At 46.0% G+C, this 12,895-nt stretch overlaps 1 protein-coding gene and 1 long non-coding RNA gene across 5 annotated transcripts; one reads left to right on the top strand and one right to left on the bottom strand.

The window, feature by feature from the left end:
- Nucleotides 1-483: 483 nt before the first annotated feature.
- On the bottom strand, nucleotides 484-3,582 carry LOC118247597 (uncharacterized). 4 transcript variants are annotated; one of them, XR_004778494.2, is made up of 4 exons: nucleotides 3,437-3,582; nucleotides 2,778-2,884; nucleotides 1,957-2,100; nucleotides 484-1,337 (listed from the first exon to the last, which is right to left on the bottom strand). It is a non-coding gene; the product is annotated as an uncharacterized LOC118247597 (long non-coding RNA). The 4 variants fall into 4 exon arrangements; XR_007708152.1 differs by lacking the exon at nucleotides 3,437-3,582 and adding an exon at nucleotides 3,107-3,225; XR_007708153.1 differs by lacking the exon at nucleotides 3,437-3,582 and adding an exon at nucleotides 3,119-3,220.
- Nucleotides 3,381-10,262, top strand: NECAP1 (NECAP endocytosis associated 1). Its single transcript, XM_035545705.2, has 8 exons — nucleotides 3,381-3,573; nucleotides 5,016-5,116; nucleotides 5,267-5,371; nucleotides 5,807-5,888; nucleotides 6,261-6,369; nucleotides 6,452-6,638; nucleotides 7,686-7,779; nucleotides 7,904-10,262. Exons 1-8 carry the CDS (start codon nucleotides 3,476-3,478, stop codon nucleotides 7,950-7,952), a joined length of 825 nt encoding a protein of 274 aa, XP_035401598.1. The 5' UTR covers nucleotides 3,381-3,475; the 3' UTR covers nucleotides 7,953-10,262.
- The last annotated feature ends 2,633 nt before the right edge of the window (nucleotides 10,263-12,895 follow it).

The raw sequence follows: 12,895 nt of genomic DNA, 5'->3' as shown, positions 1-12,895 counted from the left end.
TTTGCCTCTTCAGAAAATCCCATGTATGGTCCCAACGTATCTTGTACATTTCTAGGTAAGTTTAGGTAAGCACAAGACATTTGGACATCAAGCAGGGAACAAAGGATGGCAAAACCAGTACGTACATAACTGGATCACACATAACTAAAAAGTAGCTCTTCGCAATAAAGTGTTCTCAGGACTGGGTGAGTGTTCAGGTCAAATGTTTTGCCAGGGCACTTTCAGTGAAGGAACTACCATTTGAAATAGCATTTGGACTGTTTAGTAAAAATGCTTGTCTCAGCATTAACCTTTAAACTGTCTAGTGAATCATTTTGTGAGACTGGTTTCCTTCCTGTACGCAGGAGAATTCCAAATGTTGTGTCCATCCACAGAGACAGGCTTCATGGGCATTCCTGGACAATGCCAAATATATATGTATGTTTCTTAAATAAGCAAAGCAAAACAAAACAAAACAACAACAAAACAAAGCAAAAGCAGAAATGATTTTTCTCCATGTTTTATTATCAGGCTACTCATACATTGGTATGCACTAGATATTTTATCTTACTTGTGTAGGACTTTGTATTTGCTCACCTCATATGATTGAGCTCCAGCCAAGACTTTTGCTGTTCTTTGGTTCTCATTCATTAACAATTTCTGTGGGAAGCCTATAGCTTCCATTGCTTTCACAGTCAGACTTTAAATAAGCTCTCCTTCAAGATTTCATCCTTACTGCTTAATCCTGTAAAAACAGAACAAACCCTCAAGCTATTATTGGCAATGCTTTATTTTTTCTTGGCCCAAAGACACTTGTTTGAAAAACAAACAAACCAAACAGAAGACTTATGTTGGATAACTTTCAATAGAATCAAATGGCGGAGACACATTCCCAGTGTCCTGGTGCTCCCTGTGCACCTTTCCTCACAGGCTTACAAAAGTTGGTCCGTTGCCACTCTCTTGTTTAAATGCTCTCTTACAAGAGTTGTAAGAGGATTGTGGCACATGACAACGCAATAAGGAGGCGGGTGACATTTAATGTTGGTAATTGTGAATTACTGAATTTGGAAAGCAAACACAACTATACATAGAGTGGTGTAATCTAGATAAGTTACCACTCAAAGAAGAAACATAGCAGTTGCTGTAGAAAATTCTATTAAAAACCACATCAGGATGCTACGGTATTCAAAAGGTAAATACAGCAGGAAGTATTCAGCTGCATCTTGAATACTGGCTGTTGTGGTGGTCCTCTATCATAAAAACAATTATAGTAGCAGAAATTATGTAGGCAACCGGACAGTCACAGCTCAGAATAATTTCTTCTGGTGGACAAGCTCAACTGATGAGAACGTTTCGGCCTGTGAAAAAAGACATCTAAGTGGCAGTATGACGGATATGAGGGGAATAGTTTTATGTAATAGTTTTATGTAAATTTTAACAGTACATTAACTAGGAGATATCAAATGAAATGATCAGATAGTTTGAAGTTAGAAGTTTGAAAACAAAACTAAAAAACAAACAACCCAACACTTTTCCACATTTTGCATGATTAGAGTCATGGCTTAAAGGATGATTATTGGTAACCAAAAGTATGAACAGGTTTAAAAAAGCAATTAGATGAATCCAGAGGAGGAAAGTCTATAAAATATTGCTAATTAATGCACACCAAACTTCTGGCCCACAAAGCCCTTACATTACAGCTTGCCAGTCTAGTATACTAGGAAACTGTAATTCTGTATTGTTTACTGTCTTTGAACAGCTCTGCTCTGTTCTTCTCCAAGGTTTGCCTCTCATTAACCTCTTTGCCTTCAATCTGGCAGTCTGACAAGCAATACAACACTGGCATACTGTAAGTAGGGAGGCACAGCTTTCTTTTGCATTGTGGCACATCTGCATTAAGCATAGACTCCATATATTCCCACATTTTCTTGTGCAGCTTGTACAAAAGTGTTCAAACCTCTATTCCCAAGCAGATACCTGTCTGTCGTTGTGTGCAGCCTGGCAGGGCAAGGTCTTTCTTCACCCACACAGCAGGGTATGGACCTCTGATCCCCGGGCATCAACATCTGCCACAAAGCAGGGTGTCAGCCTCTTCCTTCTACTTCAGAGAAACAGAACAAGCTGGAAGAGGCGAAGGGAAAACAGAAGTTGCACATTTGCATAATTCCATCATCTGTTCAGGCACTTAGCTCACACCAGTCATGCATTGTTCCTGTGTATCTATTCATATAGCTGTCCATTTTTTTTTTAAAGCTAGGCCAGTTACATTTACATATGCTAGTTAAATTACAAGTTTATTACAATTATTTTAGTTTATTACAATGCTATTTCATTGGTCTTAATGACCCACGACTGTTCCTCTTATTGACTTCAAAACAGTTTCACTTACCAGATCTATGGGATCAGCAACACAATCCCCCCTTTCCGAGTTTCATTTTTTTTTGCACTGGGCACTGTCAGAGATGCAATGCTGGGCTAGTTGGATGTTTGGCATGATGCAAGGTCAGCGTCTTTGACTGCTACCACCCCGTTCCTCCTACAAATCTCCAGATGCAGTTTCAGCTCTCACTGCATTAACTCTTGTTTCATACCAGAAAAAAATAAATATATATATATTCCTCAAACTCAGTGCTGTTCCATTTATTTGTTCTTACACTCTCAGCAATAAATTGTACTCACTGTCTTGCATAGATAGCTTAAACTACTTCCTGGCGCAATTAGCCCATGCCACGTCTGTCTCTGGCTGTGGGGACAAAGATAACTTTGTTTATAAACTTTTCTTACACCTTTTCTCATACCTTTTCTACCAGTTTTTAGAGTGAACGTTCAGGATTGTTAGAGACTCAGTCACAGGCCACTGCACAGCAGAAGACTTCAACACCAACCTTCACTGGGAAGTCTGCGACTATTAAAAAACAGCAGTTTACACACTATTAGTCCTTATCAAAAAAAATGTGAAGGGGAGAACAGCGGGATCTGCTTCAGCACGCCCCGACGTAGGGCTTCCCAGCACCCGCCGTGGCACGGTGATCCCGGTGGCGACAAGCCGCCACCCCCCCCTTGGTGGGGCTGCCAGCCCGCGGCCCCCCGCCCCACGGGAGGCCTCAGCCCTGCGGCGCCGCGGTACCGAAGCCAGCACCGAGGCCAGCGCCGTCGCCCCGGCGGCCAAACGGCAGCTCGCACACAGGATGGCGCCCGGCACGGCTTCTTCAGCCCGCACCAAACATGGCCGCCCCGTCAGGCGGGGGGAAGCGGGCTGCCAGGAGCCAAGATGGCGCCGGCCGCGCTTGCTTTGTCAGGACCGGTTCCAAGATGGCCGCCGGGCGCAGCAAGATGCCTTCCTCGGCGCCGTCGCCGCCGCGGCCCGATCCCAACGTAGGCGCAGCGGCGCCCCCAGGCGGGACCTGCCCTCATCAAAGATGGCGGTCGGAAGTGCCCCTTGTTCCTAGGCTCCCACCCTTCGCTCCGCGCCGGGGTGCCGGGGTTCGCGTCCGAGATGGCGGCGGCCGAGCTGGAGTACGAGTCCGTCCTCTGCGTGAAGCCCGATGTCAACGTGTACCGCATCCCGCCGCGCACCTCCAACCGCGGATACAGGTGCCGGGGCCGGGCCGGGGGCCCGGGCTTGCTGCGGGGCTGTGCGCGGTCTCCGCTCCGCCTGGGGCTGCCGAGCCCCTCTCGCCCGGCCTCGGCGCTGCCCGCTTCAGCGGGGCGGGGAGGAGGAGGAGGAGGCGGCGGCGGCGGCGGCGGCGGCGGCGGCGGCCTTGCCGGGGGTCGGTGGTCGACTTTCACATGAGCGACCGATCAGCTGGCACGGTCAATTCTGCGTGGGCAAGCAGAGGCTTGGGATGCAGGTGCTCGTGGTGCCTGCTGAGCTGCACTCTGGCTTTAGGCAGGTCAGGTGTACTTCCTGAGGCATTAGCACCTCTGCCTCCGCTGGCCTCAGCCACAGATGACGTGCTGAATGTTTCTAATAAATTTGAATAGTCTTTTGTATGTTGTCTGTGCCTTAGACCAGAAGTATTCCCTCCTGTACTGTGGAGGACGGGGGATTGCCTAGCTAGTCATACGCAGGACATGAGAGCATGTAAGTGACTTCCAGTGCTTTTTCCAGGCAGAGCCAACATCTGCTCTCAATTTGCCAGGTTCCCAGTATCGGACACGAGTCCAATCTGCTATAACCAAATGTTGAATTTGGTCTGTTGGCTGTTGCAGTAGCTGGGAGGAAGGCAAAAGAGCTTCATGATGATTCTTATGAAAATATTTCAGGTCTAGGAGTTAGAAATACCTTCTCTGTCTTTAGCCAAAACCAGTGGAATGTTACTGTGAACTGCTCCTGCAGACTTGTTGGAGAAATTGGTTTGTACTCTGAAGCTCTAGTGTGTATTGCTGGTACTTGCTGGGCTTGGTGATCTGTTGCTGGTGTGGATGCTGTACCTGGCCACAGATGCTTATTTGCAATTGCAGACTCCTGTAGGTCGATGTTTTTCCTGTTTTTTTTTCTGTTTTTTTTTTTTTTTAATTTTGTTTTTCTTTCATTCTGCAACAGTCTGTCTGATGGGGCAGCCAAGATAGTTACATGTATGATGTTTTACCTAGTATAAACTAGCTGCCTCTAGATGTAGAGGTACTTGATACTGTTTTTACAACAGTAGGATAAAGTAATGGAGTGACTTTTCAGTATGTTTCAGAAAATTAATGAAATTTCCTGATAATTTTAAGTTGCTTTTTGTGTTTACGGTTCCAAGTGGGTTCTTGGGTTTCAGTCTCCCCTATTCTGCAATATTATAAAGGAAAACACAGAGTTGATGTTCTCTGGATAGTATCTATTTCCCTTTATGCAGCAGAAAGGTAGGCTGCTCAGAGCTATGCATGTAGATTGGCAGCAACAGAGGAGCCAAGACCTTGTATATTGTTTGAGAAGAGAAGGGGAATAAGGCAGCTGCGTGTGTTGAAGGTTTGGGAGCAGAGACTTTAGCTGGATGGGCAGAAGTGGAAAGGTTGAAGTACGGTCAGTGAACAGTTGCTTTTCTTTTCAGGGCATCTGACTGGAAACTGGACCATCCGGACTGGACAGGGCGACTTCGTGTCACCTCCAAAGGCAAAACTGCATATATAAAACTAGAAGATAAGGTTTCAGGTAAGGGAAGGGGTGTGGTTTGGCAAGACTGTAACTGTGGTTGCTAGTTATGAATCTGTGCTTCTAAGCCTGCTCAAAGCTCTGTATGGTAGCTCTGGACATGCATTAGAAAAAGCTTGCTCTCCTTAATACCTGATTTTTTGTTTCTAGGGGAACTATTTGCTCAGGCTCCCATAGACCAATATCCTGGCATTGCAGTGGAGACGGTGACAGATTCCAGCCGTTACTTTGTGATTCGGATTCAGGATGGGACTGGTAAGTTTGAGGGGTCATGTATATGCCAAGTGTCGGGGTGGAGGAGATGGATGGAGCTGATGTATGTCTGCGTTCATCAGACATACCTGATGGAGCTGCATGCATGTCTAGTGGATTGAGATGGTGGGGGGAGTGCTGAAAAGTCTGGGTAGGGTGTCTGGAGGGGTAGGAAGGCAAGATTAACAGAGGAGGCTTCTCTACAGTACACAGAGTACAGGGAGGAGCATTCAGTTTCTGAGAGTGCTACATGGTGAGAAAAGTGCATCTTACAGGCTAGGAGCAATGAACTTCTGTGAGCTGCTTGTGTTCAGCTGCAGATGTCTCAGAGGGAGGTAGCACAGAGTGGTTTAGGAGAAGCAGGAGGATTTTGGAGTGAATGGACACAGGGGCCAATTTGCAAGGCACCTACAATGACTCCTTCCGTCTCCTTGCTAGGACGAAGTGCATTTATAGGCATTGGTTTCACGGACCGTGGTGATGCCTTTGACTTCAACGTATCTTTGCAGGATCACTTCAAGTGAGTTGTGCTTTTCTGGACTGCTGCTTTTCCTCTGGCCCCTGGAATGAGTTGGGTGGTGGTGCATGTCCTCTTAGAGCAGGTTTCCTCAGGATGATCATGAAGCCCTGCTCTGAGTGTACTGCAAGCTGAGGGTCCTGCAGGGTCTGATCTGTTAGTCTTAAGTCCTATGACACTACAGGTGGAGTGTTAGACAGTCTCTTGGGTTTGTGGTATTCTGAGCTTTTTGCTATACTGCACTGGGGGTGGTGAGGTAGCTGGCTTGACAAGGCATGACAGTTCTTTGGCAGAGTGGGGAAAGGAACCATGCATTTTTCTGAAGCTCTGCTCCCATTTGCCACAGTGTCTTGTGTTTACCTCTCTTCTTTTTAGGTGGGTGAAGCAGGAGACTGAGATCTCCAGGGAGTCTCAGGAAGCTGACACACGTCCCAAATTAGATTTAGGGTTCAAGGAAGGGCAGACCATCAAACTGAACATTGGGGTAAGGAGCAAAGTTGACTCAGCTTCTTTCTCTGGATATGCCAGTGGAGACTGTTCCTCACTTGTCCTCTCCCTGTATACAGAACATGACGACAAAGAAAGGAGGAGTAGCCAAGCCTCGTGTGTCTGGATCAGGGGGCTTAAGCCTGCTTCCACCCCCACCAGGAGGCAAAATTGCAGTCCCTCCCATCCCTCCTCCTTCTTCCACGGCCATTGCCAACCAAGTCACACCACCACCGGTGCTGAAATCCAGTAATGCAAGCAGTGCAGGTAAACATTAGCATAGAACAAATAGTCTGTTGGACAGCAGTAGGCGCAGATAGAACATGGGCCTGCTTCAGGGAACTAGTGTGAAAAGTGCAGTTAAAAGCCCTGTAAAACATGACGTACCCTGAGGGCTTTGCTCCCTTTGACCTGAGGATATCCGTGTTTGTTTAATAATAGCAGCTTGATAGCCTTGCAAGGGAGAATAGCAATGTAGCTGCTCTCCTTGCAAGAAGAGAAACCACATGAATTGGTCAATATGACCTGGCTGGTTGGGTATCAAATTCAAATACTTGAATTCTTCTGAACTTGTGTGTGCTTTAGGGGCACTGACAGAGCTGTATAGGGTGTTCAGAAAACTAGTGCTCAGTCATTTGCTTTCCACAGGGAAAGACAGATAGTCCTGTGGTTTTTGAAAGGTGCAGGAAAAGCACTTCTTGAGAGGAGTTGAACAGGGAGGGAGGTAGCTTTAGTATGAAGACCAGAAGGTGCAAAGTGTAGTGGAATTGGGCTGTAACAAAGAGGTTGCTGCATTCTTCTAGGTGCTGTACTGAGTGTGTGACTGCAACATGAATGCTGATGATACTCTTGTGAATTCAGGGACATTAGCAGTGCTATATACAGACCTGATTGAGAAGAAACTGTAACCTCTTGAGTGGGACTGGGCTGCTGTGCATGATTTGTACTGATCAGGAGAAGCCTGTTTAATAACTATTATGGTTGCTGTGCTTGGGCTGAATCTGATTCCTAAATCCACTGGGAAGGGATAATATGTTGCAAATCTGCTAGCTGATACACTAAGATGAAGACCGAATGGTTCTTGATGACAATGTACCCCTGCAGCAGGAGCTGGAGGCTCAGTGTACATTTGGTAAAAGGGGCTGCTGTTACAGCAGATTCAGTCCTTAAACATTCTGGCTTCCTTCTTCTGGAGGGAGAGCTGGATGCCACTGCATCCAGTAGTTTATGTAGGTGACAGTTTAAATGCCCGTGTTTTTGTTGTTTGTTTTCCCTTGACTACCTTGACAGATTTTTCTTCTTTTTCTGTCTTAGATATCCTGTTAGACTTAGATGCTCCTGTGTCTGCATCCAAGGCACCAGCATCAGCTACCGCAGACCTCTGGGGAGATTTCAGCACTGCATCCAGGTAAACTCTGGTGAAGGGAAATCCACACAGGAAGGGTCGCTTCCTCATGGGTGCTGGAAGAGCAGTGAGTTACAAAGTCTTATTAGAGCTGCTCCTTTGATTGTCCTTTCTTTCTTTCTTTCAGTGCTGTTCCTAATCAGGCTCCTCAACAGTCCAACTGGGTCCAGTTCTGAATGGTCAAAGCAGTGGAATGGAACAAACTGATGACCAAGAGGCTCTAGAGGCACCAGATGGAATCACAGGGGGCACAAACCTCTCTAGTCTTCAATCAGAAACAAGTCAGGACAATCCTTCTTTTTTAAGCCAGGTCTTCACTTCAGTCAAAACTTACTATTTTTGACCCCACATTGAAACTACTGAACCTAAAGAGAACGTACTGACTCCTCACAAGGTGGGCAAGGAGGAGAGGGAGCCTCATTTCTTCTACCTACTTGGCTGTTGCATGCTACATCCTAGTTCTTCTTCCCCACCTTTTCATACAGGGAAAGCAAGAATCCTGAGGAAGGTGGGTACAGGAGGAGGCTGGGTAGGTGCCTCTGGGTTCTTTGTCCTTTTTTTTTTTTCCCTGTTGCTTTTTGCAGTTACTTTCAATAGCAGCTCAAGTCACTGCATCTTGGCCTACAGTGCTGAGGGCTGCAGCATTTGGCTAGAGCTTGTAAATGGAATCTGTGAGGAGATAAGTCATGTTTCTCCTAAATCTCAACACAAAATCCTGTTAGATTAATTATGTCTGTGGTGAGGAGTGAACCTCCCCATGCATGCACTAGTATTCCTTTCTTTGGTGCAATTCTTTATAGTGCTGGGTGTTCCTGTGCTCTTAAGGGAGGAGTCATGCAAGTCCTTGAGTAGATCTGCTGCCACTATGCTGTAACTGCAGCTGGGCACCCCATCGTGAGACTCCTTGTTTGGCTTGTAGGTTCACTGGAAAAAGTTCTCTCACTCCTCCCTTCTCCCCTGTTCCTTCATGCAAAGGCCTCATTGTCCTTGAGCTGTTTAACTGGAAATAGCTTTAAAAAAGAAAAAAGAGCCTGTCTTTATAATTTGGTAGTTACTTGCACTAGATGACATCCAGGTAGTCCCACCGTTCAGCGTTTCATGTTCCTGCATCACTATCCTGAGCCCTGGACTTGTATCTGTCCAGCAGTACTTGTCGTGACTCTGCACTGTGTTACAAGTATTGTGTATTCATGCCACAGTGAGAGCTGTGGTGAGACAGTGGGTTATTCTCCAGTGAAGGGACAGTCACTCTCCCCTTTTCAGCTGTCACATATCATTTGGGCAAGAAATGTATAGTAGGCTCAATCTTGAGAACTGTGACGGCCAAAATATCCCACCTGGGTTCCTTGTGGCTTTTATTCTAGGAATAACTTTCTAGGGATGTGAGCTGGTTCCTGTAACTTGGAAGCTTATTTTTTATTTTTTTAATATGTCCTGAAAATCCTCTACTTCCTGTGTGGTTTAGGGAATTAGAGGTAGAAGGCCCTTACTCTCTCCTGTTCCTTTTGGGAGAGTTTCTGAAGGCCCTTTGATGTAGACACTATTCCAACTTCAGCAGCTGTGGATGTCATCTGGGTTGTAAGTCTGCTGATAACCCTGGGCAAAGCCTGTGGGCAGGCTAGAAACTTCACAAGCCCTTCCATGCTAGCTGATAAGCCAAAACACTAGTCAGGAAGATGGTTTCAATGACCATTTTATAGTACCTAGTTACTAGAACCCTAGCATTTTGGTACTTCTCTAGACGACTTCTTCCCATTTTCAACATTCAGCCAGCAGCAACACTTTTGAAACTGGGATATTCTCTGCTAGCACACCTGTGCAAGTAAATTTTGCCCTTTGGGACTAAGATTTCCTCATGAGGATTTTAAAAGAGTAGTAAGTTGTATGTACCTTGCACTTGCTAAGCTCTGTCATCTGTTTTGTCTTCTTGCTACAATGAGGGCATTTTGGGGACTAAGTTTGACCTAGATCATCACTCCGCGAAGCAAAACTTTTTTGAAAATAGCTCTCAAGCTGCTGCAGTTCCACTTGTGGAAGTAGGGACCAGACTGCTCTTGGATGTATTTTAAGTAGTCATTTAATCCTGATCCCCTGGCTCTCTTGGTGTTCCCCTGCTTCCCCCTACCTTCACAGTTGCTCCTGCAGTTTCATTGTACTTAAGCTCTCTGTCTCCTCAGAATCTGTGGGTGGCCATAGTCTGCTAGCTAAGCCATGGACTCTGCTGGTTGGCTTTTTTTTTTTTTCTCCTCTCTTATATTGTCAGGTCCTGTCATTTCAACTACACGTCAGTTCCCCAAACTGAGGAAGTTCATAGCACCAATTAAAAACTAACTAGGAGCCTCTTCTGTGTTGTCTTAGTTAGTACTCTGAAGATAATATATTATGTATTTGAAAAGCTAAAGAAGCAAAGATTAAAGATACATGTATATAAAGCATAAAATGTACTGGTGAAATGGCAATTAAACAAGTAATGTTGGGGAAAAGAATGTCATGAGTCTTCTAAGTTGTCAAATTGTTGTTTTGGAAGCCCTGCAGATCGAAGATCTTTGTCTCCAGCAAGATGCCACTAGCCTACTTGTTCTTCTGCAAGTGCATTATGGCCTGCAGACTGGACAGGAACAGCTCTAGGAGTGAACGAAGTTCAGTCTCTGTCAGGGCAAAGTAGGTGCCTGGAAGAAGGACGTAACAATGACCTATGGCTGTTCCAAATGGGGGTCAAAAAACAACACTGAAAACAGGCTTGACTGGGGGTGGGGGAGAGGAGGGAAGGGAGGGAGGGAGGGAGATACGCTTGATGAGAATATGGATAAAACTAGCAAGTGAGAAAACTTTGTTGCCCTGCCAGTTAGCATTTCAGACATTAGAGGCTTTACACCCTGAAGGTATTTGTCCAAATTCATTCTTGCAATGCTTGCAAATGTGAAGCAGTCTCTGCTGACTGTGGAGATGAACTCGGTGGGCCCTTTGTCAGGGAGCAGTGAGGGCAGGTTGCTCGGAAAGGAGAGCAAGCTGGGAGCTGAGTCACAGCAATGCAGGCAAGGGCAGTGGCCTCACCAACAAAGGAATAGTCCTTTGGTACCTAAACAGGAAGATTGGAGTAGGTCAGGGTGAGGATTCAGATCAGAAGGGTACACGGCCAGGCCTGCGTATGGCTGCACTGTAGGTCAGGCAGGGATCAAGGGTGAGAGCCTTAGATATAGTTTGCAGGCATAGGAGGAGTAGGGCCGTGCTGACCTGAGTCCAGGCAGCCATGTCCCCAGAAGATAAGGAATATATGCTCGGGGCCCTGACATTCTTCTGTCTTCGGTCTGGTCAAGGCTGCTCATGGCCGTCTGTTCTTGCACAGCCACACCCGCTCAGTGTTTGTCTGCCAGACAATAAAGTACTACATCTGGTTGCGTTGAAAGTATCGTGGAAGTCATGTGGCCTGGGTAAAGGTGAGAAATCTTAAACTTTTAAGCCAGATGTTTGAATAGCACCTGTAAACATTGGTTCCATTCGTCAACTATAATAGAATCTGTGGTGGCCTGGAAAAACACCTCTCTGTTTCTTCAGATCTAAGAGCAAAGCTGTTATCCCTTTTCAGTGAATATGGAGGATATATGGCTGGGTAGGTTCTGGCAGTGAGGAGGTGAAGGGTCCCATCCATGTACTATGGTGAAGCTTGACTAACTTAACAGCAGGTACTTGCAGTGAGAAGGGGTGAATAGACTGGGGTTATTTCTTCACAGTAAGAGGAGTTTCAGGTAACGTACATCTATGGGAGGTGCTGGGATATAATCGTGCTTGCGGAGTAGAGAAGTGTAGATAATTGGAAAACAGTTCATGAGGAAGAGAGCTTTGACCTCTCTGGAGATCTTCCTGATCCCCATGTCCTTCTTCACAGCAGGGCCTGCTACAGTGCAACACCTTGACGTGTTCTGTGCAAATCCTCTCCCTTTCTCAATGGCCTTCACCAGGAACAGTCTTTCCCTCCCCCTGGGTCTGCATGGTAGAAAAGTTGGCTATGGCAGTAAGCTATTGGTGAACTTACTTTGCCTGTTACCAGACTGGTGGAATCTTCCATCTTTTCCTGCACTTTCTGTTGCTAGTGTTTTCTTCTAATCTAGCTTCTGCTGGATGCAGGCTGCTTCAGACATAGTCTCTGATGTTGCAAACAATAGTGCTCTCTGGATGAAGGATCAAGGCCAGGCCTTTAATATGAATCACAACATCAAGCAAACACGCTCAGGTCTCTGGGCAAAAATGCCAGGAGACCTGCATGGATGAACACGGAGCTCCTGACCAAGCTTAAACAGAGAAAGAAGGCATACAGACAGTTGAAGCAACGACAGGTAGCGTGGGAGGGATGCAAAGACATTGAGCAGCCAGGGATCAGGTTAGGAAAGCCAAAGCCTGTTTAGAATTAAATTTGGCCAGGGACATCAAGGGCAATAACAAAGGGTTCTATAGGAACATTGGTGATAAGAGGAAGACTAGGGAAATTGTGGGCCCTCTCTGGGAGGAAACAGGAGACCTGGTCACCAGGCACATGGAGAAGGCTGAAGTACTTAATGACTGTTTTACTTCAGTCTTCACAGACAGGAGCTCCAGCCACATGGCCTGGGCCCCAGAAGGCAAAGGCAAGGACTGCAGTGATGAAGAACCAGCCACCGTGTCCCTGCCTATGGCAGGAGGTTTGGAACTGGTCTTTAAGGTCCCTTCCAACCCAAATCATTCTATGAATCTGAGCACTCTTTCCTGTACATTTATTATGTTCAACACAGTGGATCAACTGCTGTCTTTGGGCAGCTAGGAAATGTAGCTTTCCATCTGAGAGGGGTGGTGATCAAAAGGGAGGAAAGTCCATGCTTGTATTTTCCAAAGGGGAAATGGACTGTAGTGGATAGAAAGAGCTGCTGCAAAGACACTAGTGTTTAAAAAAGAAAAAAAAAAAAAGATCCCAGTGTTGTGTGGTTATTGGTTGTCTTTTTTATTTTATTTTTTATTTTTTTTGCAACTTCTGTAGTTGGGATGAGATGTGACCATTTGTCCCGTAGCCCCGTTAGTTTTACATTCTGTGATTTAAAACTCGTCTCACTGCTGTGCAGTAACTGTTCCTACTATAGCCACACAAAAC

The sequence above is a fragment of the Cygnus atratus genome, chromosome 1, assembly GCF_013377495.2.
Source record: "Cygnus atratus isolate AKBS03 ecotype Queensland, Australia chromosome 1, CAtr_DNAZoo_HiC_assembly, whole genome shotgun sequence".
Lineage (NCBI taxonomy): Eukaryota > Metazoa > Chordata > Aves > Anseriformes > Anatidae > Cygnus > Cygnus atratus.
This window is presented reverse-complemented; position numbering and strand designations above follow the sequence as displayed.